Source organism: Tamandua tetradactyla, chromosome 1 (assembly GCF_023851605.1).
Source record: "Tamandua tetradactyla isolate mTamTet1 chromosome 1, mTamTet1.pri, whole genome shotgun sequence".
NCBI lineage: Eukaryota > Metazoa > Chordata > Mammalia > Pilosa > Myrmecophagidae > Tamandua > Tamandua tetradactyla.
In genome coordinates, this window is record NC_135327.1 from 70,065,510 (window position 1) to 70,092,691 (window position 27,182).

The 27,182-nt window shown below is 36.7% G+C and overlaps 1 protein-coding gene across 2 annotated transcripts in view; it reads right to left on the minus strand.

Moving 5' to 3' along the window:
- SUN3 (Sad1 and UNC84 domain containing 3) overlaps positions 1-27,182 on the minus strand; it is a 30,308-nt gene continuing 3,126 nt past the window's right edge. Inside the window, exons 2-11 of one of the 2 annotated variants that reach the window (XM_077162172.1) lie at positions 23,483-23,544; positions 21,940-22,043; positions 15,653-15,693; positions 12,418-12,589; positions 11,064-11,148; positions 7,213-7,328; positions 5,564-5,731; positions 1,307-1,399; positions 818-871; positions 1-165 (exon numbers count right to left, since the gene is read on the minus strand). In XM_077162172.1, coding sequence (XP_077018287.1) covers positions 46-165; positions 818-871; positions 1,307-1,399; positions 5,564-5,731; positions 7,213-7,328; positions 11,064-11,148; positions 12,418-12,589; positions 15,653-15,693; positions 21,940-22,043; positions 23,483-23,544 — 1,015 coding nt within the window. In that variant the 3' untranslated portion in view covers positions 1-45. The remainder of the gene's footprint in view (positions 166-817; positions 872-1,306; positions 1,400-5,563; positions 5,732-7,212; positions 7,329-11,063; positions 11,149-12,417; positions 12,590-15,652; positions 15,694-21,939; positions 22,044-23,482; positions 23,545-27,182) is intronic. The other variant, XM_077162180.1, reaches the window with a different exon arrangement.

Genomic DNA, 27,182 nt, shown 5'->3' on the forward strand with positions numbered 1-27,182 from the left:
TTGAACATTCTTAAGCTTTAATCATGACCTTCTACACCAGCTGTTCTAGGTGTGATTTCCTGGATTGCCATGGACCCTGAATCGATATAAACAGGTATATGTTGGGTGCCCCCAATTGCTGAGGATTTTCAGTTTCACACATGATAAATATTCAGAAACTTCATGCTGAAAATAAAGAAAAGATAAAGATTAGTGCCTTTTAAAGAATTCACTTCAAAGAATCCTAATGAATGCTGAGATACAAATATTTTCAATTCTTGTTTAATGGATGAGAAAATGAGCTAATAGAAGTAAAGAGTTCATAAAAGACAAATATGGTGGAGGAAGATAATCTAGTGGCCTGAATACCCAAGTTCCCCCACTGCCGTTCTGGTCACTATCCCACAGTGCTCCTGGTTGACTGTGCCAGGGAACGAAGGAGTGTAAGGTGTGTGTATGTGTGTATGAGTGTGTGTGTGAAAAACACATTTGTGAAGCCACTATTATAATAACAAATATATAAACCCAAGTTCTAACAAATATACAACTAAATATGAAACTCTGTAAGTACATTCGTTCATTTCTAGCACATGTATTGTTCTGGGCTTAGATTTTCGGATTTTTGGCCAAGAAATGTAATAAAACACCCAGTTTTACATAGTATAAAATGCCTCCTACATCTGTTTAGTTACCTCCTATATAACTGAGTAACAATGAAAGCATATTTTGTTCAATTTAGAGAGTTTCAGGGGGATTATAACTTAAGAGTTTGTATTATTTTCAATTGGTTTAGGAAGAGTTTGGCTTACGTTATCTGGTATTAAATACTTGGTCTTACCCTGAATTTCTCTCTGCCTCTAGCCATCTCATATTGCATGGTCATCCCCATCTCCTTTATCCAAGGAAGACAAGATAGTGACTATCACATTTAATAATAGGAAGGGAAAGAAATAGTTAAGAGAAAGACCAAGAAACTGGGGGCAGTGCAACAGTGGCTCAGTGGCAGAATTCTCGCCTGCCATGCCAGAGACCTGGCTTCGATTCCTGGCGCCTGCCCATGCAAAAAAAAAAAAACCAAAATCAAAAACAAAGTGATAGTAGATGAGTAAGAATTTGGCTTAGAAACTGCTTTTGTATCTGCCTGTCTTTTGCATCACTATCCACTTCAGTAATTTTTGTCTGAGCTAAAAATTGAAGTTCAGACAAGTGATGTTTAACTCATGCATTGGTCATCATTATTTCCGCAAGCAAATTTTCATCAAGCAACCCCAACAAACCCCTTCTACTGAGGGAGCCTACTCAGATCTTTCCCCAATGCTTTCATTACCTGAAGCTCAAATGTTTGAATGGTGGTTCCTCTTTTGTTATATATAAATTCACCTAGGAATATTTCTTCTCCTTCGCATTCCTTTGATATGCCCTATAAAGAATGTGACAGACATGGAGGTTTTAATGAGTGGATGCTTGATTAAAATAAAATGGAAACATGCTGTCTGTTCAAGTAGAAAAAAATTCACCAGACATCTCTGAGCATGCACCAGGGGCAATAAGATGTGCTGGATGTTAGCACTGCTTTGTATGCTCAAAAGGGTTCTAAATTGGGAGATTTTGAGGCAAGAGGTAGACTAATCACAGGCTTGACATTAGATAGATAGATAGATACATAGATACATAGATAGATAGATAGATGATAGATAGATAGAAAGATAGATAGATAGATGGAAACATACAAACATAGGTACATAGATGCATAGAAGTTGGATAGATAGCTACAGATAGATAACAGACTAGATAAGGAAGGAAAGAAGAAAAAGGAAGGAGAGAGAGAAAGAGTGAGGGTGAGAAAGAAAGAGAGAGAAAGAAAGAAAGGAAGGAAGGAAGAAAGAAAAAGATAGAAAAAGAAAATCCAACCATTAACTCTGGCCTAATAACCATGTGTGCAATCCAGTATGCTTTCAATGGAATAAAATAGAAAACAAGAAATTAGTACTCGTATTGACCTGATGGTTTCCAAAATGAGATAAACTTAATTCATCTGCCAGGCTTTTATTGCACAAACAACTTTCTGTAAAAATTAAGCTTTTGCTGACTAAATGAAAACATTGATATTTATGTGCAATATCCTTTGGGCTTTTTACCACCCCCCTCCACCTTTCAAAATTGAAGATTTTTGAAAGCAGAATACTCTGATGGAAACTATTTTGTGAATCTAATATTTATTGTTAGGTCCATAAAATTGTGGTAACACAAAAAATAGTTCATTAATTAAACCATTTTATAATGAAAATATTACTCTTTAAACTATTCATAGCATTTTTTATTAAAGAAATTGAATACTTCACAATTAAATAATGTACCCACAATTATCTACAGATAACTCAGGCCTGTTACAGGTCTTTTAACCTGTTATGGGAGAACTGTTAGCTTTATTTCCTCCTACTTTATCACTGTTTTAATTTCCACTTGTTATAAATTCTCTAATGTAAAAGATAAATGAGAAGAGGCAGATTTTTATTACTAAAGGATTCTTGCCTAAAGAATTCACCCATGATTCCCCTAGAAAATGAGCAACTGTGTGTACCCCTCTGGTAAAGGGTTAGAGATACTCAAATTCAATCAAACTCAAGTTTTGCAGAAGCCCCTATAACCCCTGTTGCAGATAGTGGCAGGTTTGCATCAAAGGATAGTAGTCTTCCTTCTCTTTTGCAATCCCCAAATCATGGAATTCAGACTGAGCACCTATGTTTAACAATGAGACTTCCTCCAGATAGTAACACCATGGGATTTAAATAATCTAAATCTAAAGGACAAAATGCAAAGAGACACTGAAACAAAACATTTTGAAGAGGGCAAGATGGCTGATTCAGCAAACTGGAGAAGACACAAATTACCCTGGCTGTGGGCAGCACAAGTGGCAGCCTGACGTAGAGAGCAGAGCCCCAGAGAGGGCCAGGCACTGGAGCTACCGGGGCTGGGGGGATGTGAGGCATGAGGGCCTCAGGAGGGCTCCGGGTCAGAGGGTTGGTTGATAGGCATATTAGGAATCATTTACGCCTCACCCAGCACACAGCAGAGGACCATCTTCTTCCTCGCAGCTCTTAGGCAGCTGACAACAGGAGCACCACACAAAAATAAAGGTGTTAAGCCCTACTCTGCTCACTGAATGGTGGAGTTCTTCTCACAAGCAGACCCGGAATGGGGTCTCCAAGGCAAATGACTGCAGGGTCACTCTCAGACTTAACTTACCTAAAACCACATGCTGGGGTCTGCAGGTGAAAGGGCCCAACCAGCTACCCTACCGGGAAGGCTCTCTGTCAAGGAGCCACCCACACAAACAAGACTTCCAGTCAGCTTTTTGTTACATAGCTCTTTAAATGCAAACAGGCATTTGAGAAAAACATTTAACAAGAAAGAGACCATGTAAACAAATAGGAAAAATGGTATTTGGAAATAAAGACAGGGAGGAGGCAGAATAAATTAAAACTATATTATCTTCAGATGCATAAGAGAAAATATCACATCCATGGAAGAAAAAATTTAGACTCTAAATCAAAGAATGTTTACAGAAATAAAAAACAACCCTTGGAAATCATAAACATGATAGTAAAAATGAGCATTTCAGCATAGGAATTAAAATATAAATTGATAAAATCTTCCATAAGGTGGAGAAAATTAGCATAGAGAGAAAATAAGTCAGGGAAGATATTTTTTTCAAATAACAAATAAATAGACTTTTCTGGATGAAGTGAAATTCCATGATAACTGTAATCAGGCCCACTTTGCAACCAGCCAGATTAAAGCAGATGGGCACAGTACCCCAGAAAGGATAGCTGTATATGTGTGTGTGTGTGTGTGTCTGTGTGTGTGTGAGAGGGAGAAATTTGTAAATTGTCTGAGGTGAATGGCCATAGTGGGAGGGTATTTTACTTCTGGAGATGAACTTGGTAATGATTTAGTTTAGGAATTAGCCATGCAAATTAAATAAAAATAACACAATTATTGATCTCAGGAACACCAAAGCAATGACACAAAATAAGAAAAGAGCATTCTAGCACACAATATGGCTCAATGGAGAACAATATTATTCACATATTCACAATGGAAACACTGAATACTGGTTGAGGCAAAAGGTAAAATGCACACTGTCAGTTTTTCAAACAGTTAAATATAGAGTTGCTATTGTATCCAACAATTCCACTCTCAGGTATATATCCAAAGGAATTGAAAACATATACCCATACAAAAACCTATTCTTAAATGTTCACAACACAATTACTCATAATAGCTGGAAAAAAAGTAGAAATAACCCAAATATCCATAAACGGATGAATGGATGAATAAAATGTGGTGAATCCTTGTGAAAACCTTGTGTCTGATGCTCCTTTTATCTACCTTGTCAACAGACGAGTAGAACATATGGAATAAAAATAAATAACAGGGGAAACAAATGTTAAAATAAATTTAGTTTGAAATGCTAGTGATCAATGAAAGTGAGGGGTAAGGGGTATGGTATGTATAATTTTTTTCTGTTTTCATTTTAGTTCTTTTTCTGTTGTCTTTTTATTTCTTTTTCTGAATTGATGCAAATGTTCTAAGAAATGATGAATCTGCAACTAAGTGATGATAACGAAATGATCTCATGTTAATGTTTTAGTTCGTTGGTTGTTAAATGTTTTTAATTAATAAATAAATTAAAAGAAAAAAGCAAAAAACAGAAAAAAAGAAAAAAATGTGGTGAATCCTTATAATGGAAGATTATCTGGCAATAAAAAGAAATAAAGAGTTGATACATGCTACAACATGGATGAACCTTAAAAACATTATGGTAAGTGAAAAAAGTGTGCTACAAAGGGTCACTTGTCATGATTCCTTTATATGAAATGCTCAGAACAGGCAAATCTGTACCGACAGAAAGTAGATTAGTGATTGCCCAGGACTGAGGGACGGAGGTTGGGTGGAACAGGTTGTGATGGCTGGGGGCGTGCAGCTTCTTTGCTCAAAAATTGATTATGGTAATGGATGCACATCTCTGAATATGCTAAAATCCATACACTTACACCCTTAAAATGGGTGAATTGTATGGTATACGTTTATATAAGATATATAACTTGTTGGAGGATGGAGAGAACCATTAAAGAGAGCTAACCTCTTCTTCCTTAGGAGAACATCAGTAGATATTAACCAAACCAGAAAAAATCAAGAAATAGTAGCAGAACCATATATGGAGACAAATCCCAAATAAGCATCTAAAATTGCTGTTAGTGGGTGTTTTCTGGGGAATGAGAACTGGGGGTTGGGAGAAGTGGGACAGTGAACCTCAGTGTTTCATTATAAGTTTTATGGAAATATTTGATCTTTTTAATCCTATAAAAATCTTTTGATAAAAGAATATATATAAAGATGTAATAATAAAATGTTATAGATATAAACAATCTGATCTAGCCCACTTACACAGTTCTGGGAAATTCAGTGAATTTCCCACAGTGATACAATTAGTTACTGTCCAGTTAAGATGATCACCCAGCTCCTAATGTCTAGCCAACCCTCTTCTATCATAACCCACTCTGAATGCTAGACTTCTCACATAGACGGAAAATTCCTTGGGTGCACTGGAGGTGTTTCCTGAGGGAGAGATCGTCTCAGAGATGTGCTCCATAGTAACGGCAGTTGGGATGATCTTCCTGGCCAGCTTGATCAGGGTATGACCCTGGGGACCTGGAAAGGCCCAGCACTTCCCGGGATGGACATCTGGCTGGAAAGAAACACCAAGATGATCTCTTTTCTGGCACCATAAATCCATCCCCACAGTATCAGTCACTATCTACTGCAGGTCTATCTTGTGCCTGGAGGTGTTGTGCGGGATACAAATCAAATAGGAAACTTCCATGAAACTACCTAGGCTTGGTTAAAAGACCCTCCTCTGCTCTTTCAAAGACTTTTCGGCTTCTTGCAGAGTCTTTTATTACCTGAGCCTGGTTTCTTACATTGCTCCAACTAGACCATCATTGATTGCAATGATGGTGATGGTGATGGTGATGATTGTGGTGGTGGTGATGGTGGTGTAACGGTGACGGTGGTAATGATGGATTTGCTGATGCTGCTGGTAAAGAAGAAAAAATGTTTTTTCTTCAACCATTTTCTAGAACTAGACTGTGTTCTGGAATGAGCTTCATGAGTTTGTCCCTGAAGGTACTTACAACTTTGAAATCAACTTTAGATTTGGGGATCACAGTTAAAAAGTGCTCTACTATCTACTGGCGATGCTACGAGTTTAGATGGCAATCTCATCTAGAATTTTCCCTGTTATTATATTGAGTTAGGATTTTGTGGCTTCAACACGGCACTTAGTGGGCATGAACTCTCAATAAATGTTTGCTGAATGACAGAAGATTTCAAAGAAAAAGGGAGGAAACAGAATAAACTCAAAGAAAAGAATGCAGAATGTATCTGTTTTATTTCAGAAATAAATAATCTAGTTTACTGATCATAAAATAATAGACATAAATAAATGAATAAATAATTACGGTATAATGCCTAGAAAATAAATAATTCATGTGGTTTAGTGACAACAAAAAGTTAAGGAGTTTCTATTTGGGATGATAGAAAAGTTTTGGCTATTTGGTAATAGTACAACATTGGGGATGTAATTAACAGCACTGAACTGTGTATTTGAATGTGGTTAAAAGGGGAAATTTATGTATATACTACTAGAACAAAGTTTAAAAAAATTTCATGGAACTGCCCTACACAAACAGTGAACCCAAAGTTAAAACATGGACTATAGTTAATAGTACAATGTAAAAAATGTGCTTTCATCAATTGTAACAAATGTACCACACACATGCAACGTGTTACTAAAGAGGTGGTATATGGGAACCTTGTGCTTTGTGCATGGTTATCTTTTAAACCCACAACTTCTGTAATTATATATATATATATATATATATATATATATATATATATATATATATATATAAAACAATAGGAAAGCATTCTCAAAACCATTTGTAATAGCATGCTGTGTTTCAAAAAGAATCCGAACTCAATCTTTTCCATAAATATTTGCTAACCAGACTTTTGTGTTAAACTTGCCAATTTAAAAGTTAAAAATTAAAAGGTAAAGGCATGATTTAGGTCCTGAAACGTGTATAATACACCTTATATTGCCCCCATTTTAAACAATATTTTCATGATAAATAATAATAAAAGAGGAACAGTCTATTCTATTTTTACCTGAAGAATAATATCTGGAGGCATTTCATAATTTAAGAACCCTATCCCATGCCAGTACAGTTTTGCCTTGGCATTTTTGTAACTTTCTGAAGTCCCAGCTTCAATGATAGAGGCTCCTAAAATTAGAAAATATTTTTCCTAGTTAAAAATAAAAAATAAAATTAAAAAATTACATATGCAATTCAAAACACATTATTTGGATTTTAATAATGTTCTTGGAAAACTGTTAGTGGACAAATTATAAACAAGGTAAAATCCATACTCAGGAATCAGTAGGAAAAGCATGACTTTCACTTTTCATTACCAGTGAAGTTTTATTACTTTTAGGAAATCAGGTTTTCTCTGCCAGTTCCACAAAATTTCTGAAACTGAAATTATGATGAAAAATAGAATTCTGAGCAACTGATTTATAGAAGGAAATATTATAATAATGATATTAGTGTCTTTTCACGTGCTTAATTGACATTCATTTATCTTCTTTAATGAACTGTTTGTCCAACTCTTTTGTCCATTTTTTATTGGGTTGTCTGTTTTCTATCACTGAAATTTAAGAGAAATCATAAATTCTGGATTTAAGTCCATAGTCAAATATGTTTTGAAAATATTCTCTCCTAGTTTATGGCTTGTCCTAGTCTTGTGACAGACTCTTAATTGTCTTTTGCAGAACAGAAGCTTTCAAATTTGATGAAGCCTAGTTATTCCATTTTTCTCCCTTTTTATGGATCATGTTTTGGTGTTTTATATAAGAAATCTTTTCCCAATCCAAATTCACTAAGATTTTCTCCTGTTTTTACCTAGAAGTTTATAGATTTAAGCTTTACAGATGAAATTATTTTTTGTGAGGTGTGAATTATAGGCTGAAGTTTATTTTTTACACACAAATATCCAACTGTCTCAATACCATTGATTTGCTTTTGTTCCTTTGTCAAAAATTAATTGGTGGGCAGGACACGGTGGCTCAGCAGGCAGAGTTCTTCCCTGCCATGCTGGAGACCTGGGTTCAATTCCCAGTGCCTGCCCATGTGAAAAAAAAAAAAATCAATTGGCAAATTTGTGAGGCATGCAACTAGGTGAATGAAACTTAAAGACTGTATGTTAGATGAAATGTCAGAAACAAAAGACAAATACTATCATGTCTCACTCATATGGGCTAACTCTAATATAAAACCTCAGTGAACTGAAGTTGGGAGTGTGGGTTATCACATTGGGGCCTATTGTAAAGAGCTGTTTGTATGTAACCTGGTTGTTCCCAGAAACTTTGGGTGTTTATATGACACCCGCGACTCAGAGTTAGAGTGCTGAAGCCATGAAAGTCAGGACTGCATACAGAAACTGTTTAAATAAAGTTGAAAAAAGGATCAGGCTTTGAATAGAGATGTAAATGATGCTGATTTGGATAGGACTCGGGTAGATCAGAATACAGGGTAAAAGATGATATGATCCATATTTTAAAACTTCAACATCTGTGTAAGACCAAAGGGAGAGATGTTTCGTTGGTGCAAAATTTATATTTTGGGTAGTACACTTCCTAATTTAATTTGTATGGTCAGTTTAGTTACCACCATAAATACATGGAATCATGAATAGGGTGTGAGATCTTGCTGGTTTGTCCAGGTTAGTTTGGTGCCCCAATATATCTCAGAGTAATTTTGGCAGTGAATAAAGAAGTATTTGCCAAGTCCCCTTGGGGGACTGGAGAGAAAGGAAGAAATATTCAACTTTCCCGTTTGGAGAATTCCTGACATTCTCACAAGCAATGGGGACAGCCAAATTAATAGGCTAAGCCCTTGTCTTGTGTTGCACCTGTGAAACTTATTCCTGTAAAGAATAGGCTAAGCCTACTTTTAATTATGCCTGACTCATCCCCAGAGAATCTCTTTTGTTGCTCAGAGGTGGCCTCTTTCTCATGGCAGGTGAGAATTCTACCACTGAACTACATCAATTTTACTTTAAGAAGACTGTGTTTTGTTTTCGTTGTTTGAATTTTATTGATTTCTACTATATATAATTTAATTCTTTTTTTGCCTTCAATTCCTACTCTTAAGGTGGAAATTTATATCATTTATTTGAGATCTACCTTCTCTTTTTCTAATATAAGCATCTGATGTTCTACATTTCACTGCAAATGTTGCCTTAGATATATCCCATAATTTTTGATATGTTTTCCTTTTCACTTAATTTAAAATATTATCTAATTTCTCTTGTAACTTTCTCTTTGACCTAGAGGCAATTTAGTAAAGTGCTGATTGATTTCCAAATATTTGGAGATTTTCCAGATAGCCTTTTTAAAAAGCATTTTTATTGTTAATATAACATTTAAAAATCAAAAACTTAAAAGAAAGAAGAAGCAATGATTTTCAAAGTACACTTCAACAAGTAGATACAGAACAGATTTCAGAGTTTGCTACGTTATACCATTTCATTATTTCAGATTTTCCTTCTAGCTACTACAAAACACTGGAGGCTAGAAGAAATATATATTTTCTTTTTTGTGAAAAATAATATATATACAAAAAAGCAATAAATTTCACAGCACATTGCAATAATTAGTTGTAGAACACATTTCCGTGTTTGGTATGGGTTACAATTCCACCATTTTAGGTTTTTACTTGTAACTGCTCTAAAAAAACTGAAATATTTATGGGATTTTAATTTTTGGGGGTGTGTGTGCGGTGTGAATGGTCTGGGAATCGAATCCAGGTCTCCCACATGGAGGGCAAGCATTCTACCACTGAACTACCCGTGCACCCCATAGACAGCCTTTTGTTTTTCATTTCTAGTTCATTTCCATTATGGTCAGAAAATATATTTTGTATCAGTTCAAATATTTTAAATGCATTAAGGTCTGTTTTACAACCCAGAATATGATCTATCTTCAGGAAATTTCCATGTGCACATGCAATGACCTTGTAGTCTGATGCTGTTTGGTGGATTGTGCCAATTAGTTCAAGTTGTTTGATGGTGTTTATATCTTCTATATTGTGCCTGATTTTCTGTCTTGGTTTTTCTATTAATAACAGAAGAATGTTGAAGTCTCCACCAAAATTGTGGATTTGTGCATTTATTTCTTTTTAATGCCATCAGTTTTTGCTTCATCTATTTTGAAGTGTGCTTCTTGTAGACAGCATATATTTGGGTTGTGTTTTTTATCCAATCTGCTACTTTTGGGTCTATCCCCATGAATACCCAGCTAAGGGCTGCACATGTAAATCGTCTGCATATGTATATGAGATTAGGAAATCTTCACCAGCTCTTTTCTCGGGTTCCCCCTCAACTCTCTGGCTCCCTTTTCCCCTCCTTTTCTCCCACCTTCTTTCCTTCGACATTTCTCACTGAACACATTATTGACAGACTATTAAAGGCAGAACATTATAGAGAATACTAGAGTTAATAATTCACAATCCAAGCCTTAATTATTTTATTAGAGAATATTGAGAACATTTCTTTATCTACAGCCCTAAAACACTATTGTTTATTCACTAATAATTCATTTCAATTTTTATTATGCCATTTCAGTAGATGACAATATAAAATATCATAATAGTTACCATGCTTGACGTATTTTCTGCATTCCCCCAAATTCACTATGGACGCCTAGCTTTCTCTGTGGTGCTTTAAAATGCATCTAAAGAAGTTGCATAATTTTTGTTCCCTCTGAAAGTTGAACTCAGAAAGCAACTACAGTCATTTCTATTTTCTTCTTTATACATAGGTTTACTAATTTTTCCTCCTCAAGTTACTAGATAGACATATATGTTTTCCTAATAAAGTGATATAAAGAACGGAGACAATTTTGAAACATTGATATATTTTGTTTCCTGTTTTTTCTTTTTCACATTTCCTGTACTCACCAGCAGACTTAAGGGCATAATCAGCCATCTGAACTTGGTCCTCTCTCAACTTTTTAAGTACATAATTTATCAAGTTTGACATTTCCTGCAAAAAAAAAAATTTAATGTTTCCACTAATCTCTATCAACTGCTTAAGTTTTGATGATTCACTTTAAGGCTTTAAACCTAAGTTCTCTAATAGGCAAAATAATGGTAATAGCAGTGCAGATTTCTCAAGCACACCCTCTGAGTCAGGCACCGTGCAAAATGCTTTACACAGATATGTGATATAACCTTCACAGCTCTGTGGGAAAGGTGCATCTCAGATAGATGAGGCAACTAAAGCTAAGAGATTTTTGGTGGCTCCCCCAAGGTCAAACAGTAAGGGTGGACCTAAGGCCCATTCCAAAACCTTAACTGCTACACACCAGGACTTATAACTGAGGTGGTAATATGAGGTTGTGCCTCCTCATACTGTGATCTCCTGTGTCTTCTCTCTCTTTAGTGTCCTCTGCTTAGTAAAAAGCACATGGACATTCTATAGTTCTTTGGGAAACCAGGCTGTTTACATAAAATAAATGATAGCTTGTGTAACAAACGTCTAAAGGAAGTAGTATACTTAATCTTGCTTTCTCGCCATGCCCACCTCTCTCAGTCCCCATATCTCTTCTTTCTGTGCTTATATAGCTCCTGTACTGCTACTAATAGAAATGTTCACCCATTTGGATTAATATTGGGATCTTAAGGATATTCTGATTAAAAAGAAGCAAATATCTTGAAAGGGCCTAACAGTCTGAGTTCTAATTAGACACAGTACTTTAGAGATTTATTTTATTGACTATTTTCCTGTCTCAGAGCTGTGATGTGCCAAAATATAGGTGGTCAGTGTCATTTTCTGTGCATTTCAAAAAGTACACTTTAAGGGAAAGAAGATACTGATACTAGAGGTAAAAGAGAAAAACAAACAAGTTCATTGGATTTCATCATAATTTTGCCTAAATCTGGTGCTGATTAGGCCAGTTCTGTGAATAAAAAGCTTTTGCTATTTAAGTGCTTGTACATAGATCTTCTGAGACTGTCATTTCTGATGGATCTTTTTAAAATAAAACTGGAAAACAAAATAGGTTATTTTGGTGGGAAGTGAGTCGTATTGCACTGCAAAACCTTCTCTGTGGCACAGCATTTATGAAAAAGTATGTTTCCAGAAGCAAACTTGAGTGAAAGTAAGCTAATGTTAGGGAAGAATTTTAAAGAAGACATAAACCAAATCTCAGATTAGTACTAGAATAATTACTCCTCTGAAAGGAATAATGAAAAAGTGACACCAAAAGGAAGTGCTAAAAACACCACACCCACACCGCCCAACACGTGTTACCTCATCGAGGATCTCTTTGTTGTTTTCCTCCTCAGTAGGGTCCCCAGTGGTATTCCAGCTGCAATTGTGTATACCATCCTTCATCTCTCTAAGTAATACTTTCAGGTTATTTATCTGTTCAGTTAAAAATAGAATTTCACGAAAGTTGTTTTCCAAAGTTTGGCTTTCCTTCCTGTAAAAGGTGAAGCCCAATGTGAAAGTAGGAAGGTTTAAACTTCATCTCCCCTTGCAATCATCTGGAATTGGCTGCCACACATAAAGCAAAATGAGAAGATGTGTTGTATTTTTGAAGAATAAATTCCTGAGTGAATAGAGACCAGAGAAAGCCCCTTTGTCTAAAGCAGTACTCTTATGCTAAATAGGAAATGTAAGACATTTATGGAAAGCTTTCTTGACGGTGTCTTGGTGCTTAGCACTGAGCTCTGCATGGGGCATGGAGGATTAATCAAACTTGCATTTCCCTCTGGGGAACTCAGGACCTGTGCTGACCCTGAGACTGGGCATTTTATACTGGTGGATCCTAAATCTCATACTCCTTAAAACTGGTAATACCTTCCACTTTATGTATAGTATTGAGCACTGGTTTTTTTTTTTTTTTTTTTTTTAAAGGAAAGACAGAGAGAAGGAAGGAAGGATAGAAGGAAGGAAGGAAGGAAGAAAGGGAAACATTTTTAAACATTTTCTTGTTTTATTGTATTCTGTTTCTCCGTTTTTGTTACATGGGCTGGGGCCGGGAATCGAACCGAGGTCCTCCGGCATAGCAGGCAAGCACTTTGCCCGCTGAGCCACCGCGGCCCGCCCTGAGCACTGGTTTTTAAACTGCTTCCTTGGGTTCTGTGGAATGGCGTCAGGCAAGAAGTAGTTAGGAGAATCTAGACACTAAGCAGCTATATTTCATTTGTTTTATAGAATAAATGTGTTAATATTTAACTTCTGAAGAATGTGTTCTGCTACTTTTAAAGTTCAAAACTTACTGAAAGGACATTTGTGCTGGTTTGAAAGGATGTATGTACCCTAGAAAAGCCATGTTTTAATCCTAATCCCATTTTGTAAAGGCAGCCTTTTCTTCTAATCCCTATTCAGCATTGTATGTTTGAATCTGTAATTAGATCATCTCCCTGGAGATGTGATTTAAACAAGAGTGGCTGTTAAACTGGATTAGGTGGACACATGTCTCCACCTATTTGGGTGGGTCTTGATTAGTTTCTGGAGTCCTATAAAAGAGGAAACATTTTGCAGAATGAGAGAGATTCAGAGAGAGCAGAGCAGAATGACATAGCCACGAGAAGCAGAGTCCACCAGCCAGAGACCTCTGGAGATGAAGAAGGAAAATGCCTCCTGGGGAGCTTCATGAAACAGGAAGCCAGGAGAAGAAGCTAACAGATGATGCTGTGCTTGCCATGTGCCTTTCCAGATGAGAGAGAAACTCTGACTGTGTTCACCATGTGTCCTTCCACTTGAGAAAGAAACTGCAAACTTCATCAGAAGGTATCTTTCTCTGGATGCCGTAGATTGGACATTTCAATAGATTTGCTTTAATTGGGACATTTTCTCGGCCTTAGAACTGTAAACTACCAACTTATTAAATTCCCCTTTTTAAAAGCCATTCTGTTTCTGGTATATTGCATTCTGGCAGCTAGTTTTAGAACAACATTTGAGAAGAAAAATATGAAAGTCAAATAAAATATTTTATTTTTCTTATTCTTAAATAATCTAACAGAAAACAGCTTGTTCAAAATAATAATAGAAACAAAATGTTGGATGATTATAGTTTATGAATAAGTAAAATGTGTGACAGCAAGGTTATGAGGGAAAGAAGGGAGAAATTGGAAATACTCTGTGATAATGTACCTGTATTACTCAGGAAGTCACATAGTATTTGAAAGTAAACTTTGTACTGCTGTAACCATATAATGCAAACTCTAGGGCAACCACTAAAATTCTTTTTAAAGAACTATGATTGATATGCCAAGAGTGGGGAGAAAATGGAATCATATATAATGCTCAATTAAAAGCAGAAAAGGAAAAAAAAGAGTGGAACAAAAAATGAAACAACGTGACAAATAGAAAATACAAATATGGAAGGTATTAATCTAACTATATCAGCATTACTTAAAATGTAGATGGTTTAAATACACCAATTAAATGACAATGACTCCAGAGTGAATTAAAAATAAGATGCAACTATATGTTGTCTATAAGAAACCCAGTTTCAATATAAATACATAGGTTAAAAAAATAAAGGAATCTCTCTCTGGCCAACACAACGAGCAGTCTCACCACCCTACCCCTCTCTACGTGGGACATGACTCCCAGGGGTGTGAACCTTCCTGGCAACGTGGGACAGAAATCTTGGAATGAGCTGAAGCTCAGCATCAAGGGATTGAGAAAAACCCTAGAATGAGCTGAGATTTCGCATCAAAGGATTGAGAAAACCTTCCCAAAAGGGGGAAGAGGGAAATGAGACAAAGTGTCAATGGCTGAGAGATTCCAGAGTCCAGAGGTTATCCCGGAGGTTATTCTTATGCATCAAGCAGATATCATCTTGTTATTCACGATGTAATGGAGAGGCTGGAGGGAACTGCCTGAAAATGTAGAGCTGTGTTCCAGTAGCCATGTTTCTTGATGATGACTGAATAATGATACAGCTGTCACAATGTGACTGTGTGATTGTGTAAACCTTGTGTCTGATGCTCCTTTTATCTACCTTGTCAACAAAGAAGTAGAACATATGGAACAAAAATAAATAATAGGGGGAACAAATGTTAAAATGAATTTAGTTTGAAATGCTAGTGATCAATGAAAGCGAGGGGTAAGGGGTATGGTAGGTATAATCTTTTTTTTTTCTTTTTCTTTTTCTTTCCTGTGTTCATTTTATTTCTTTTTCTATTGTCTTTTTATTTCTTTTTCTGAGTTAATGCAAATGTTCTAAGAAATGATGAATATGCAACTAAGTGATGATATTGTGAATTACTGATTATGTATGTTGATGTTTTATTTTGTTTCTTAATTTTTTAATTAATAAATAAATTTAAACAAATAAAGGAATAGAGAGACATGCTCTATGCTAACACATAAAAAGAGAGCTGGAATAGGTATATTAACTTCAGAAATAGCAAATGCTCTTGGCTGGCATGGGGAGGAAAAGTATAACATTAGTGAGAAATTATTGCAAAGACATTGCACTATTTAAAATCGCAGCAGAAAGTCACACATATAAGAAAATCTCACTCACTTTAAAAATTCCAGTTGCTCTTTAGGCATACGAAGTTTGGCCTAAAAAAAAAAAAAAAGATAAATCATTCTGTATTTTGCATATTCAAATAACGTTATCATTCTTATTCAGGTAGCAGAAGGACATGACCCTCCAAACCTCGATACACACGGAGTGAGGGGTAGGACACACAAGCATCTTATAAGATACCTGAACATTTTGTAACTTCAACTATAAATATTTATCATATTTGGATTTGGTAACATCCAAATCTATTCATTAATGCATAATATTATACGTATTTCTAAACGGTATCCCATTTTCCTGTTTCTCAAGATTGTGAAGTGCTTGAACACCGTCTGAAGTCACTATAAGGGAGGAGAAGGGGGAGAATGAATTCTTGGGACATAGGAGGAAGAAGGAGGAACCAGAGTCTGTAGATGTGAAATACATGGGCCTGCCCTTAAGGCTGGGACGCAGCTGGCTGGGGGGTGGCGTGTGGGAAGAAAGCACCAGTGCAGAGTCTGGAAAAACTGGAGGAGCCAGACTGTGCTCTTGGAGGGCCATGCCATGCCCTCCAGGCTTGACTCTATAAACAATGAGAAGCCATCCCATTCTTAAATAAGAAAGCGATGTGATTAATTTTGGGTTAAATCAGCAATAACAATCAGAAGAATGCCTGATATTTGTCTAATGCTCACAAAGTGTTCCGCACAGACTACCACCTGTTTGAATGGGAGGTGGCCTGGGCCAAGACAAGGATGACCAGGGAGCGATAAAGTTTCTGCTGTGTATATACTGAGTGTGTGACCGCAGGGCCCTGTGGACATAGCCATTGGGGAGATACATATGAATACAGACAACCGATGAAGAAATGAAAGCCCCATTTTGGTTTTCAACTCTCCAGGGCTTTAGCACACCCTGCCTGTGCCTGGAACCAATGGCTCTGCTTCCTCTTTCACCCTCCGAGACAAGCTCTGGCATGGACCTGCCCAGCACATCTCTGCTCCCTTAGCTCATCCTGCTGAATCTCCCACAAACTACCGTGACTGGGTGCTCATATTTCAAAACCCCAGCTGGCCTAGTTGCATTCTGAAGCCAAGCACACCCTCCTCACCTGTATATTCTGTGGGCAGGGCACACACACACATGCATACACGCACATCCATCTATCCCAGCACAGGGATTTCAACAGATAGTTGTACAGCTATGTTCACAGCAGCATTTTTCACAAAAGCCAAAAGAGGGAAACAGCCCAAGTTTCCATGAATAGATGAATGGATAAATAAAATGTGATATAAATACACACAATGGAGTATTATTCAGCTATAAAAAGGAATGAAGTTCTGATACAAGTGACGTGGTTGAACCTTGAAAACATTATGTTAAGTGGTATAAGCTAGATGGAAAAGAATAAATATTGTATGATTCCCTTTATAAGAGATATCTAGAATAAACAAATTCATAGACATAGAAATTAGATTAGAGGCTACCAGGGTCTGGGGGCAAGAGTGGAAATGGGAAGTTATTTCTTAATGGGTACAGAGTTTCCACTGGGAATGGTAAAAAAAAATTGGTAATGAATGCTGGTGGCTGTCCAACATTGTGAATATAACATCATGGAATTGTACATTTCAAAAAAGTTAAAATGGCATATATGGATATATATAATATATATACATGTATATACTCACAATAATCTTTTTTAAATTACCTTGCTTTTTTTTTCTGTTGAGTAATTTAAATTCTTAAAGTCTCTCAACATTCTTATTTTGATTGGGACATGAATTTAAGATTTTATTATTGGTATAAGGACATTTTTATTTCTAGTTTTTCAGTTTCTATTTGAGTGAATCCTTTGGCAGTAGGGGTAGTATTTTCAATCTCTTTTTCTTTTTTCTTTGCTAATTTAAAATGAACATATAGAAAACATCCCTTAATTAGTGTGCTGATAAATGAATTTGAGAGTTCCCTGAATATTAAATTTATTTTCCAGAATTTTTTAAAGCTTATTTATTTTGCCTCATTCCCAAATGACTACGGGGGCTTTTCCACTAGAAGAACATAAATTTCATTTCATAAAAATGAAGAGAAAATAAGGATTAGGAAGGTAAGATAAGACCCAGAGGATCAGGTTGGCACACAGGCATGTGCTTAATAACTTAAATTCCTTTAAGTTATTAGCAGTGGACTATAATTTGTTTCCTAAAAATAAAAAAAAAGCTTTATTCACACACAATAAAATCCACCCAAAGTGTAAAATCAATAGCTCTCAGTATGATCACAGAGTTGTGCATTCATCACTACAGTCAATATAAGAACATTCTCATTGTTCCAAAAAGAAAAACCCCATATACCTTATACCCCCTATTATTGATACTTAGTGGTATAGTACCTTTGTTACAACTTATGAAAGAATATCACAATATTACTGTTAACTGTAGTCCATAGTTTACATAAGTTGTATTTTTCCCATCTACCAGCCTTATTATTAACACTTTATAATAGTGATGCACACTTGTTTTAATTCATGTAAGAGCCTTCTTATATTTGTACTGTAACTTGTTTCTGTGCATCCCAGCAGCCAAACTGCAGGGGTAGAGGGATGGAGGCAACCAAAATTCACAGCAACTACAGTATGAAAAACAAGCAAACACAAGGGTACAAGGGTAGTTCAGTGGTAGAATTCTCACCTGCCATATGGGAGACCCAGGTTCAATTCCCAGTCCATGCACTTCCCCCAAAATAAACAAGCAAGCAAAACAAACAAACAAAAACAAGCAAACAAAAATTCAACAAATGGTGCAGCAATAACGGGATATTCACATGGAGAGATAATGAAATGTGACCCCACCACACAGCATACAACAAACAAACAACCAAACAACAAAAAAACCCAAGCAAACAAACAAAGGTCACTTCATACCTTCATCAATACTGATGAGAACAGTAAGGGAGGTGTTTTGGTTTGCTGAAGCTACTGGAATGCAATATATCAGAAATGGAATGGCTTTTAAAAAGAGAACTTATAAAGTTGCAAATTTACAGTTCAAAAGCCATTAAAATGTCCAACCATCCAGAGAAAGATACCTTGACTCAAAAAAAACTGATGTCTGTCACATGGGTAGGCACATAGCTGGCATCTGCTGGTCCTTGTTCCTGGTTCTGTTGCTTCCTGCTTCTAATGCTAGGAGTTTCTCTCCAAGCATCTGCGGGCCCTCACTTAGTTCCTCCAGGACATAACTCTGAGTTCTGGATTTCTTGGCATCTCTGTGAAGGCACATGGTGATGTCTGCTGGTCTTTGTATCTCTAAACATCCATGTCTAGGCCTGTCTAGGCATCTGCTCTCTCTGCTGGCACTCTAAGCATCTCCAAATGTCCACATCTCTGTCACCTCTGAAACAACTGTTCTCCAAGCTTCTGCATCTCTAAAATGTTTCCCCTTTTAAAAAACTCCAGTAAGCTAGTCAAGATCCACCTGAAATGGGCAGAGTCACATCTCCATCTAATCAAAAGGTCACACCCACAATTAAGTGGATTATATCTTCACAGAAACAACCTAATCAAGAGGTTCTACCCTACGATACTGGATCAGGATTAGAAGAACAAGGCTTTTCTGGGGTATATGACAATTTCAAACCAGCACAGCAGGGAAAATCTCATCTAATGCTAGAAGGTCTAGAGTGGTTAATAGACTTCACAGACTCCAGGAATACTTTTTTTTTCAACAAAGCTCTTGATACAATACTGGCTGCCCAATCCTGATGACACCTACTAAGGGAGGATACCATTGGCACTTGCAGTCAGTTGAGCAGGGGTTGGGATGGACAGCTTTCTAAGAAATTAAGGCATTCAATGAGACAGGCAAAGAAATAGCTCAGCGAAGAGCCACAGTTTGTTTTGTTTTGTTTCAGACAATGTTAACTGAGACCCAAAGTTTCATGTTTTAGACTGTGGCTGCAGTAATTTTAGCTGGGTCAAATTCAGTGCAAGTCTTAACAATGTCCAACATGACCATTAATATTTTTTTCTCAACACCGATCTCCCCAAACATCTAATTTTAAACAAATACTCCCAGATGAATCCTAGAAGATATAATGGTGGCAGATGTACCCCTATGTAAATAATTAAGCTTGTCGCTTAATATAGAATTTCAGAGGTGAACCACTTAAATGTTGGAGCAAGTAACTTGAAATAATTGACCTTAAGCCTTTCTTTGTGATGCGATCATCTAGGTGTTGAGGCTAGCTAATGGGTGACAATAAAATCTCATCCTCCATGTATGGCCAGTGAGCTAATGGCAGGCCCAGTCTCAGCAAATTATGGGTTGAATTTCAGTTCCAGAAGTTACAGCCGGCCTGATTTAGGCCAGTTTCCTTAGTTGGCCCAGACCAGTTTCCTAATCTGTAAAATAAATTTGATAATACTCTTATTACAGACTTGTAAGAATTAAGGGCAATATCTATTTAGAGTGCATAGAATCACTTCTGGCACAAGCTATTAAATCATTAAGATGCCAGATAAAAAGAAAGAAAGTAACCTAAGAATTACAAATAATCATCATCTATCCTTCTTCTAGGAGTCAATCCTAAGTAAATAATCAAGTGTGTGAGAAGGGATTTATCTACAAGGAGTTGATGTTTATGATATCGAAAAATTGAAAGCAATTCAATTGTTCAGAAATAACAACTTATTGAATATATTATTCACTGTAATATTAGCTAACCATAAAATGTTTTTATAAAATAAAAAGGGAAGGGACCATGTTTAATTCTATTGTTAAGTGAATTAAACTACACAACAGCAATAGCATGTCACTTGGAATCTACAAGGAGCTCACATAGACATAAGTTGCAATCAATCTCAAGTGATTTCTAACAGAGCTCTTTGTGTGAAAAACAGCATAACTCTGGTCAATAACATGACCATGGATAAACCTCATCCTTGTGACCTTAGAAGTACTGCCTTAGATATTATTAAGAGGAAAACATCATCTAGTGTGTCAATTGGTCTAAAATTTAGAGGCACAGAAGGATTCCTTTTGAAAATGGAATAGATAAAACTGTCAGATCATTCATTCATTCATTCACTCAGATACATATTTGTTGTCTCCAGGTTCTGTTTTAGACTCTGGACAAGATTCCAACTCATCAGATTTTAGTAGGAAGCAGACAAAGGCAGGAAGACAGCTAACAAACAAGTCAATGAGGAAGTAACTGAGATAAAGTAGAGGTGATGCTAGGATACACCAAATATTGTCATAGGTGGGCTGGCTGGTCATGGAAGCCCTCTCTGAGGAGGTGACAGTTGAACTGGGCTCTAATGTTAAAAAGGAGCCACTGTTGCAAAGATCTGGGGCAAAATATTGTAGGCAAAGAGAAAACCCAATGTGCACACCTGGCAGAACACACTGGAAAAATATATAAGAGTGTACATTAGTTAATTCATTCTGGATATTCATCTGTTTTTCCTGTGAGCATTTAAAGATGGCCTTAGTTATGTCATGCTGGCCCTCCCTGGGGGGATCACTCCATAGCTGTCCTTCCTCCAGGCTCTGGTGCTCATAGATTTTACATCTATGCAGAGCAAGCAGCATCTTTGAGACAGACCCCTCAAGAGACTGGGGGCAATTCCAGGAATCAATTTATGGCCGTCCTGGGAAAATGCTCCTTGTTGGACTCCATGGGGCCAGACATGCTGGAATTAGGCAGCTGCTTGGTGATCCAAGACTCAGAGTATCTCAGAGGCGCCGAGAAGGTGGAGGTGAGGCTACTCACTGGAGCCCAGCCACCGTGTGTTGGAGGGGATTGGTTGGTCTGTCCCTTCTTCCTGGAGGGTAGTGAGTGAACTGGATGCAGCTCCTGTCATCCCTCCTTTCTTTAGTCTGCATAGTGCAGAAGGGACAAGCTCAGGCTAGCAATGGGAGTGGAGATGAACCAGAAAGAGCACATCTAATGACCTACTTCAAGCTAAGTCTATGTACATTTAATGTGCTTCAAGACCAAGGGAAGTCTGTATCTTCCAGAGTGAACGGCAGAAAGAAGTTAACAATAAAGTGCTATTTGCCACATTTTTTTTTTTTTAATACTGGCACTCCCCTTGGGGAACCTGAGAGAAGGAAAGACTAGGGAGAATTTTTAGGGCCCCTCAGCTGTAAAACCACTTCAGTCCAACTCCAGTCCCTACATTACGTCTATGAGATATTGTCATACAAAAGAAAGGTAACATATTAACAAGTTTGTCTAGGCTTGTAGCTTATTCAGTTTTCAATGAGTGACATACAAAACAGTTTAACAAAGCACATCACCTGGTAATTATAAAGCCTTGAACCATATTCTGCCATCACAGCGTATAATTGTCTGGAATCTTGAGGAAAATCTGTGTCTTTAAACCATACATGTTTTTGAAGTCCTGTTAGAGAAAAGACAAACTCTGAGTTAAAGAGAGTATCTGTAATCTGGAGACATATTTTTAAAAATATTTTACATGTGTTAATAGAAATGTCTCTAAGAATGAGGATATATACCATCTTTTAAAAATATCAGAGTCCTATTCAATGCCACTGAAATCATTTACACATCAGTGGTTAGAAGTGGGCCTGGAACACTGGCTGGAAAGTTAGACAAGTTTACAAGTGGAAAATACAAAGATATGTGTATCTTAAAAGATGTCAAGGAAAATTGGGGTATAATTTCTAAAACTCACTAAAATTCTAACTCATAAGTGTACGGTTTACATTGTGCGTTTCTAATGTAAGCACTGGAGAGGAAACTAAAGGCAACCATTTCCAACTGTTGTGAATAGGTCTGGCATGGTGCCATGTGTAGATTTCAGCCACAGAGGTGTAGTTAGACTGGGGCCAGACCCAAGACAAAGTGGGGAAGGCAAATTTAAGGTAAGGATGCCGAGGTAAACAGAGATAAACACCAGACAGCCAGGAAACAGAAGCCAATGACTATTAGTTCTCATTAGAAACTAGAATATTTAGGGTCTAGTGGTTCCTGGAATAGTATGGGCCCCACATATATGTAGCTAAAGATGGAGGCATGGGGTTAGGTGAAGCCAGCTTTACCATGACAACATAAAGAAATATCACTCAGAATCCTGCCATACATTATAAGGTACTATTTCGTTACGATAACTGGGTTGAACCCTTGATTTTTTTTTTTAACATGGGCAGGTACCGGGAATCAAACCCAGGTTTCCTGCATGTCAGACAAGAATTCTGCCACTGAGCCACTGCTGCATTGCCCTGAACCCTTGATTTTAAAGAGAACTGTATGCTTCAAGTTATCAGTATATTAAAGAGCAATTTTCCAGTGTATTGGGGTTTGTGATTTGTGATATTGTCAAGTCATAAAACAAGCTGCATGCTCAGCTGTAATTTCTTAGGAAACTGTGTGTTGAGTAAATTTCTTTGGCATTCACTATTTCCCAAGCTGAATCACCCAAATTTAGAAAAAGGAACTTGTGTGATGGGTTTCCAATAAAAATTTTAGGAATTCTTTAAAACAACTTCTTTACCCGAATGTGGTTAAAAGGGGAACATTTCATGTTGTAGATATATTACTAAAATAAAATTTAAAAAAACAACAACAACAAAAAACAACCTCTGTGATTTTAAACTGTGATTTTAGGAGAAAAAATATCACCTTCTAATTTTTCTATAAAGAAGCCCGTGTTACTTTTAGAATCAGAAATAAAAGACAACAAAGAAGCATGCTTTAGGAATGGGCAGCACACACCACCCCCACCCCCAGCACTGTCTGTGAGTCATTCCATTGAGGTCTCTCTAATGCACAGAAATATCTGTGAAATGGCCTTAAGGATTGTTGCTTAGTAAGACTTACCTACAAAAAGAAAAATCAATATAAACACTATACTTGTGGTAGTCTTCCATGATCGAATTGCCCTAAAAACAGTAAAAAAAAAAAAAAAAAAAAAAATTAGCAATGTAATGCATCATCATTAACCTTTTATCTGGGCTTCAAACTAACCACAACAACTAAGTCGACAAATTTGCTTATTTTCATTTTTGCTTATTCTAGATCAAGTGTGCAAATTAATTTAAATCTAAGTCCAGTATTCTTTAAAATTGAGTGAAAATAGTTTTCAGGAAGGTGTGTTCCCGCATGCACAAACATCCCACTTACACACACATAACTCTTAGGCTGCTATATTTCTATTCGTTTATCTTTAAATGCCAATAGGAAAGAAACAAAGGAGGCTATCCTAGAGGTCCAGAATATGGAACGAGCTTAAAAAAAAGAAAAATCTGAGTCTGATTTTGTGGAAATTGGATATTAAGCTAGAGAACCATGACAATACAGGTCTGATAAAATTCTTTATCCTATTCATAAGCTTTTCACCACTGTATATTGAAGTATAGCATATATACAGTAAAGAGCACAAATCATAATTGTGAAGCTCAATGAACCTACACGAAATGAATATATCCATGTAACCTCACTGGGATCAGGAAAAAGAGCGTCCCAGCTCCTTTCGTGCCCCCATCAGACCTTACCTCTCCTGCTTGTGTTTTTTATCTGTTGGTTCCTGATTAGTATCCATCAACTGAAAGGCACAATTCCCTGCACCAGGTTTACAAAAAAAAAAAATGGCTATGAAAGTGCCCTTGAGTATAGAAGCTCCTTGATTCATATTTAGATATGTACATTTCCTTAAATCCCAGCCCTTCTTAAAAAATATCTGCAAATGTCAGTAAGCAGGTAGCTATTAATTACCTTAAGTTTGGTGAACAAATTGTGTGCAAATATATATTCTCTCAGTTATGTGCCCCTGAGCTGTGCTGGCAGTTGGGCCTTGCAAAGCTACTGTTCTAGGATCCAAACAAACACCACAGACTTAGAAAGAATCAATTTTTCCTAGTATGGAAACTTTGATTAGCTTATCTCCTTGCATCAAGCAATCATGCTTATTAGCCATCAAGGGTTATGAGACACAATGCTAAACACAACTGAGTTTCCACAAACCTATTTTCTTCCCGCCAGGAAAGTGTATTTTTGAAAACCACTAAATATTGATGAAATTGGGGGCAATTGGGGAGTCCACTGTCTGAAGAGGTCATTCAAAGGTCAATTAAGGCACATAAGAGTCATTCTGATGGACTGAGTTAAATGACAATTATCCCAGGACCAAAAATTTATTTATTACTGAAAAGTTTGGCTGCCAGGCTTGGCTTTGAAAAGTTGCAAAACCCCTACTGTGCCTTCACCCAGCTTGTGGGATTTGGCCATTTAGGGGCAATATGCTTTGTTATTGTTGAGTGTGATTTTCAAATGCTTACTGTTCTTGAAGTAATGAATTTGTAGCATTATTTAAATTAAATAAATATTATTGATAGTTGGATTTTGGAGCAAGTTCATCCTGGTTTCCATTGGGATGGTTATTTCCTAACCTTTCAGTTTTTCTTTTCCCAGCACGCAGGGCTAATGGGGGTTACATAGGATAAGCTCAGATACGTGGGATGAGACATAGGTCTTTTGCCCCACCCAAGCGGGCAGGGCTTCCCTGCTGTCTTCTTAAAGGTTACATCCCATTTTCTAATTAGAGGAAATATACATTTTTAGCTTAGGGATCTGTAACTAAGTTAATTCTCAACAAGGACTGAACAAAAACCACTCTCTGCCTAAAGCTTGGATTAAGCACTGCGCACTAGAGAGTGAACAAGCTAGCCCTCTGATAAAAAAACTTAATAACAAGGGATCAAACAGATACTTGTACACACAAGAGCCAAATGATGGAAGCAACCTGAGTGTTCATTAATAGATGAATGGATAAACAAAATATGTATGTACATACAATGGAATGTTATTCAGCCTTAAAGAGGAATGAAGTTCTGATGCATGTGACATCAATGAACATTGAAGATATCATGGTGAGTCAAAGAAGCCAGATATGGAAGGAGAAATACTACATGATATCTCCTATAAAATACATAGGATAAGCCAATTCCTAGAGACAAAAAGTAGATTTGAGGTTACCAGTGGTGGGGTTTTGGGGAGAATGAGGAGCTATTGCTTAATGGGTACAGGTTTCTATTTGAGATGATGAAAGCGCTATGTAAAGAGTGATGGAAAATTATTAAAAATTTATTAATGTATTTACACTCTTAAACAACGAGTGGGTCAAAGAAGAAATTGCAAGAGAAATTAGTAAATACCTCGAGGCGAATGAAAATGAAAACACAACATATCAAAACTTATGGGATGCAGCAAAGGCAGTGCTAAGAGGGAAATTTATTGCCCTAAATGCCTATATCAGAAAAGAAGAAAAGGCAAAAATGCAGGAATTAACTGTTCACTTGGAAGAACTGGAGAAAGAACAGCAAACTAATCCCAAAGCAAGCAAAAGGAAAGAAATAATAAAGATCAGAGCAGAAATAAATGAAATTGAAAACATGAAAACAATAGAGAAAATCAATAAGACCAGAAGTTGGTTCTATGAGAAAATCAATAAGATTGATGGGCCCTTAGCAAGATTGACAAAAAGAAGAAGAGAGAGGATGCAAATAAATAAGATCAGAAATGGAAGAGGAGACATAACTACTGACCTCACAGAAATAAAGGAGGTAATAACAGGATACTATGAACAACTTTACGCTAATAAATACAACAATTTAGAGGAAATGGACGGGTTCCTGGAAAGACATGAACAACCAACTTCGACTCAAGAAGAAATAGATGACCTCAACAAACCAATCACAAGTAAAGAAATTGAATTAATCATTCAAAAGCTTCGTAAAAAGAAAAGTCCAGGACCAGATGGCTTCACATGTGAATTCTACCAAACATTCCAGAAAGAATTAGTACCAACTCTGCTCAAACTCTTCAAAAAAATCGAAGTGGAGGGAAAACTACCTAATTCATTCTATGAAGCCAACATCGCCCTCATACCAAAACCAGGCAAAGATATTACAAAAAAGAAAACTACAGACCGATCTCTCTAATGAATATAGATGCAAAAATCCTCAATAAAATTCTAGCAAATTGTATCCAACAACACATTAAAAGAATTATACATCATGACCAAGTAGGATTCATCCCAGGTATGCAAGGATGGTTCAACATAAGAAAATCAATTAATGTAATACACCATATCAACAAATCAAAGCAGAAAAATCACATGATCATCTCAATTGATGCAGAGAAGGCATTCGACAAGATTCAACATCCTTTCCTGTTGAAAACACTTCAAAAGATAGGAATACAAGGGAACTTCCTTAAAATGATAGAGGGAATATATGAAAAACCCACAGCTAATATCATCCTCAATGGGGAAAAATTGAAAACTTTCCCCCTAAGATCAGGAACAAGACAAGGATGTCCACTATCACCACTATTATTCAACATTGTGCTGGAGGTTCTAGCCAGAGCAATTAGACAGGAAAAAGAAATACAAGGCATCAAAATTGGAAAGGAAGAAGTAAAACTATCACTGTTTGCAGACGATATGATACTATACATCGAAAACCCGGAAAAATCCACAACAAAACTACTAGAGCTAATAAATGAGTAAAGCAAAGTAGCA